Source organism: Manacus candei, unplaced genomic scaffold (assembly GCF_025592945.1).
Source record: "Manacus candei isolate 608988 ecotype Guabito, Panama unplaced genomic scaffold, ASM2559294v1 h1tg000073l, whole genome shotgun sequence".
Classification (NCBI taxonomy): Eukaryota; Metazoa; Chordata; class Aves; order Passeriformes; family Pipridae; genus Manacus; species Manacus candei.
In genome coordinates, this window is record NW_026138121.1 from 4,356,240 (window position 1) to 4,361,469 (window position 5,230).

At 56.8% G+C, this 5,230-nt stretch overlaps 2 protein-coding genes across 2 annotated transcripts in view; both read right to left on the reverse strand.

The window, feature by feature from the left end:
* TRIM33 (tripartite motif containing 33) overlaps window positions 1-562 on the reverse strand; it is a 36,631-nt gene extending 36,069 nt beyond the window's left edge. Inside the window, exon 1 of the mRNA XM_051808539.1 lies at window positions 100-562. Within this exon, the coding sequence (XP_051664499.1) occupies window positions 100-526 (427 nt within the window). The 5' untranslated portion in view covers window positions 527-562. The remainder of the gene's footprint in view (window positions 1-99) is intronic.
* A 1,600-nt stretch (window positions 563-2,162) lies between these two features.
* BCAS2 (BCAS2 pre-mRNA processing factor) lies at window positions 2,163-4,935 on the reverse strand. Its single transcript, XM_051808670.1, has 7 exons — window positions 4,791-4,935; window positions 4,622-4,714; window positions 4,353-4,423; window positions 4,096-4,257; window positions 3,342-3,392; window positions 2,717-2,797; window positions 2,163-2,586 (listed from the first exon to the last, which is right to left on the reverse strand). Exons 1-7 carry the CDS (start codon window positions 4,881-4,883, stop codon window positions 2,457-2,459), a joined length of 681 nt encoding a protein of 226 aa, XP_051664630.1. The 5' UTR covers window positions 4,884-4,935; the 3' UTR covers window positions 2,163-2,456.
* Window positions 4,936-5,230: the final 295 nt, after the last annotated feature.

Here is a 5,230-nt window from a genome sequence, read left to right on the forward strand (position 1 = left end):
ACCTGCCCGCGCGGGGACCGGGAAAACCCCGCGCTCCTTCCCGGGACAACCCGCTGCCGGCGGGGCGCTCCCCGCGGGGAAAGCCCCCCCGGTGCTCACCTTGCTGCACGTCGCCGTTGGCCCCGCCGGGCACGGGCACGGTGAGCTGGCGCTCGGGCTCGGGCAGGCAGCGGCGGCAGAAGGAGTGCAGGCAGGGCAGCAGCTTGGGCTCTGCCTCCCGCCGGCTCTGCAGGCTCTGCGCGCACACGGCGCACGTGTCGAGCAGCGAGAACGGCCCCGGCGCCGCGGGCGTCAGCGGCGGCACCGGGCTGGGGCCGGGCCCCGCCGCCGCGCCGGGCCCCGCCGCCGCCTCCGCCTCGGCCTCGCCGGCGCCGCGCTCGGCCGCCGCCGCGCCGGGGCTGTCGCGCTCCTCGGGCGGCGCGGCGGCGGACGGGGAGGCGCAGGGCGGGTCCAGGCCGCCGCCGCCGCCCGGCGCGGCCTCGGCGGCCGCGTCCCCTCCGCCGCCGCCTCCTTTGTTTTCCGCCATGTTTCCTCCTTTGAACCCGACCCCGCTCCGCGCACGCTCCGCGTCACCGCGCGCCGCCGCCGCGCACGCGCGCCCCCCTCCGCGCGCTCCCGCGGCCGCGGCGATGCGGAGGTGACGTCACGAGGGGCGGGCACAGCACCCCCCAGGGTGAGACGCCATTGGGCGGTGAGGGTAGTCTCGCAGCCAATCGGCGAAGGGGGGCGGGGCCAGCAGAGGAAGGGCCGCGCCCACAGGGAACGCCCCCGGGAGGGCGCGAACAGGGATAGGGAACGATGGATCGGGATAGGGAACAGAGCACCGGGATGGGGAATGAGGGACCGGGTTAGGGAACGATGGACCGGGATAGGGAACAGAGCACTGGGATGGGGAACGATGGACCAGGATAGGGAACAGAGCACCGGGATGGGGAATGAGGGACCGGGTTAGGGAACAGAGCACCGGGATGGGGAACGATGGACCGGGACAGGGGATAATGGACCGGGATAGGGAACAGAGCACCGGGATGGGGAATGATGGACCGGGATAGGGAACAGAGCACCGGGATGGGGAACGATGGACCGGGATAGGGAACAGAGCACCGGGATGGGGGAAAATGGACCAGGATAGGGAACAGAGCACCAGGATAGGGAATGATGGACAGGAATGGGGAATGATGGACCGGGATAGGGGGTAATAGACTGGGATAGGGAACAGAGCAACGAGAAAGGGAATGATGGACCAGGATAGCAGATAATGGAGCAGGATAGGGAACAGAGCACTGGGATAGGGAAGAGAGCACTGAGATGGGGAACTGTCCTAGTTAGGACAGCTGAGATCAGTTCATCATGGTGGGTGTAACCCAAAACTGTATTCTATAGCCTTCCATGTCATTTCCCAGAAACTAGACTATTGTTGTCAATAGACTATTCGCACCCTCTGCCCATAGAGCCTGACTCCTCAGGCTATAAACTAGGTGTTAAGAGGCCCGTGAGATAGGAGGATGTTTCTGTCCTCACACCCTTTGTGGAACTCCCCGCCCTGAGGGGAGCACTGAACATTCCTGCCTGAACTGGAGGATATATAATCTTGGAGTTTTGGAACATTTTTCACCCCACTCGTGGGATCCAGAGGACGGCTGCAGCTCATCGCTCTCAACCAGACTTAGACCACCACTGGACTGCGATCACCAGTTCTGGCCAGACTGCAGCAGCTCTCCCACCAGCAGGTTCTTCCCCTCTCCCTTTACTTTGGACTCAAACAGGGCCCAAGGAACACCACTTTGTTCATGCCCCAGGGCACTGGGTTATACATTTGGGGTTTTGTGGGTTGAGACCAATTGTTTGTTTGTATTATTGTACTTACTGTATTATTTTAATAAATTGTTATTCTGACTTATAATCTCTCCTTTGAGTTGAGTTCATCCCCCTGCTGGTTAACTTTTAAACCAGCACAGGAACAGAGGACCAGGATGGGGATGAGGGACTGGGATAGGGAACAGAGCACCAGGATAGGGCCCCTGGCTTGGCTCATTCCCATTGGCCCCAAATTCCAGCTCACACCCATCCCTTTCCCAGGGCGATGTGGGGGTTCCCCTGGCACAGCCCCCTCCTCCACAGCTCTCAGGCCCCCTTGGAATGTGGAGCACAAACCACACAAATAGCAAACCAAGATTTATTAAAGGCACGGGGGAAACGCAAAAACATGGACTGGTTTTCTGAAGAGCTCCTACTCTGGGTATATGAACACTGAAACAATTCACAGTACATTTAACTGTGCCTATAAGTCATTTAAACGGGACACTTTGAGTCCACTCTACCTCCTCCTAGAATTTAAAACAAGGAAAAGAAACAATGAGAACAGAAACTTGTGTAACCTCACACAACTGCCAAAAACACAGCATCTTCAAACTGGTGTTTTTAACACATGCTGCAGTGAGACAGTCAGGATAAAGTCACTGGAAGTCTTGCTGGATATTCTCCTTGTTTGCTTCCCCGTGCTGCTGTTTGATCTGTGAGATTTCATTTTCCAGCTGCACAATAGTTCGTTCGATCTCGTAATTTTTACTGACGAGAGACACCCACCTGGAAAGGAAATAAAAAAAAAGCCTTTAAGTGCTATTTAACAGTCCTCTGGTTTAAAAATCAAAGACAACTAAGACAGCAGAGAGACACCAACAGGAACAGGTTTAACAGAAGAATTCTCGATACTCACGTGGATTCCATTTCCCGTAGCTTGGCCCCAGCTGTGAGCTGCATGTTCTTTCTTTGCCAGTTCAGATCTTGGATGTTTTTCCTGGGGAGAGAAAGATCTATGTAGTTTTTTCCTCATTTCTTTAAAATCTGTAGTATCTGTTGCTAATTTCCAAATATACTTAATCCTTAGAAGTACTACCAGAAAACACTCGTGCAGCCAGGACTGTAATGACACCACACAGATGGATAAATCCCAGTACAGGGTTCACAGAAAATAAATAAAATAAGAGATAAATAAAAGGCCAAGTCCAACATGAGGGAACATGTCTTTGCAGAGACAACTGCACACTAAACAGAAATCTATCAGTAGTGAAAAGAAACCATTACAATTCCACAATCCAGAGCAGAAGTTCAGACATCATAAGACAAAGCCAACCAAACCAAATGAAACACAGAATTTTGAGTAGAACAGGCATTATGAATGTAACTGCTTGGGGAGGGCAGGGTCACATTTCTTAATTATTGATATTACTGAGTCTTTTTTCCTGTGATCATGGCAGCAGCACATACACCAGCCTTTGTAAAGCTTGGGAGAAGAATTTCAGTATGAATCCAATTTCAGCCTGGAAACATGAATGACTCACCTCAACTTCTGAAGCTCTTTCTGGGCTTGTTCTATCATATGAACCAGGTGTCTGATGGCAGAATGCAAGCAAAGTGTTAGAAAAACACATAGTTGCTGAGTTAAAATGTCATTTAACCTGACATTTAACCCTCCAGAGTTAAGGATACAACAAGCCAGTGCAACCCAAACACACTGCTCTGGATAACAGACCCTCCACCTGCTCCCTCTCTCCTGAGCTAAGCAACCCTTTGCCTTCTCTCAGAGTTGGGTTTTGCATTCCTTTTGCCTACTCCTTTATCTAAGGTTGAGCCAACCCTTCTCAAAACCGAACATTAACATTCTCTGCCTGAAACAGCCCTGGTGCTTCCTGCAGCAATACCCCTACAACCTTTTTATGGCTTTTGCAGCAGCTTTATTATGCTCCAGGCTGAGCAAGTTCATCTTTACAAGTAGTAAGTTCATTTTTATTTCCACTACTGAATTATTCTTTCTCTGTCTTTAGTCCCTTCAGTTCTCCTCAGCTTAAAGTCCATTATCACCAATAGTCACAAAATTCAAGACTGGGATGTATCAGAACACGGGCTGTTCCTTGGCCACAGAGAGAGCTGCTTCTCCCTCAGATCAGGCTCCTCTTGCATTCACAGCTCTCACAGGGAGATTATGACCCAAAACTATTCCAGATCATACTCCAAAGACCCTGCAGGACTCACACAGGAAAACACAACAAACACACAGCAGTTCAGCTCAGAACTGGGTTCAGCTGAGGGCCTTACTCGTTGTACACCTTCCAGGCGTTGCAGCCGTGCTGGGACATGAGCTCCAGGTTCTCGATGCGCACGGCCTGGTGCTCCAGCTGGGCCATGGAGTTGTTCACGCACTCCTGCCACGCCGTGATGTCGTTCTTCTGCCCCGAGGACGGGGCTGGCAGCTCGTACCTGCGACGGGCACCGCTCACCTGGGGGCATTCCCCACCCGGGGGCACCGCTCCTGCGCCAGCACCGCTCACCTGGGGCGGGCACCGCTCACTCACCTCTTCATGCTGAGCAGCTCCAGGGGCTGCCGGGCCGCCAGCCGCTCGAACTCGTTCCGCATGATCTCCGTCTGGGGGGGAGGCAGAGGGTAAGGGGGATCCAGTAGGGATGGAGGACAGTAGGGGGGAGGACACGAGAGGGGTTTGGGGAAAGGACACGAGAGGGGTTGGGGGGAAGGACACAAGAGGGGTATAGGAGGGGACACAAGAGGGTACGGGGTGGGGGGGACAGGTGGCACATAGGGGGGCGCCGGGCCGCCTCAGCTCACCTCAAAGGCGCTGTAGTCGTGCGCGGGCAGGTAGCTGAGGTAGTTCTTGGTCGGCCGGTACCGCCGCGTCTCCTCCTCCACCAGCGCCGCGGCCTAGCGCACACGGGGCGTCAGGTGGAGCGGCCCGCCCGCCCCAGCCCCGCGCCCACCGCCCCAGCCCCGCACGCACCGCCTCCCGCACTCCCGGCGCCTCGTATCCCTGGTCGAAGTAGGGCAGCGCATCCACCACCACGTCCCCGGCCACCAGCCCCGGGCCCGACATCTTGGCCGTGCGCGCTCTGCGCGTGCGCGGGGCCGGCCCTCGGCTTCGTCAGCAGACCACGCCCCTCCGGCCCGGCCACGCCCCTCCAGGCTCAGACCACGCCCCACCGGTTCGCCTCTACTGCCCCTCAGTCACAGACCCCGCCCCTCCTGACTCAGACCGCGCGTCTTCCGAGTCAGATCCCCGCCCCTCTCGGTCCCGGGCCCCAGGCCCCGCCTCCCCAGTTCGGCTCCGCCCCTTCTCTCCCGATTTGACTTCAACCCTGACCCCGCCCACCCCGGCTCGGCCCCGCCCCTCCCGCCCCATCCTTGGCCCCGCCCCGCGCGCTGGCCCCGCCCCGCCCGGCC

Bases quoted from the DNA above. Each gene is read 5' to 3' on its own strand.
- BCAS2 (XM_051808670.1), bottom strand. From the start codon at position 4,883: ATGTCGGGCCCGGGGCTGGTGGCCGGGGACGTGGTGGTGGATGCGCTG. The intron at 4,715-4,790 runs GTGCGTGCGGGG...CGTGTGCGCTAG, and splicing joins CGCCGGGAGTGCGGGAGGCG to GCCGCGGCGCTGGTGGAGGA. The intron at 4,424-4,621 runs GTGAGCTGAGGC...CCTCCCCCCCAG, and splicing joins ACGACTACAGCGCCTTTGAG to ACGGAGATCATGCGGAACGA.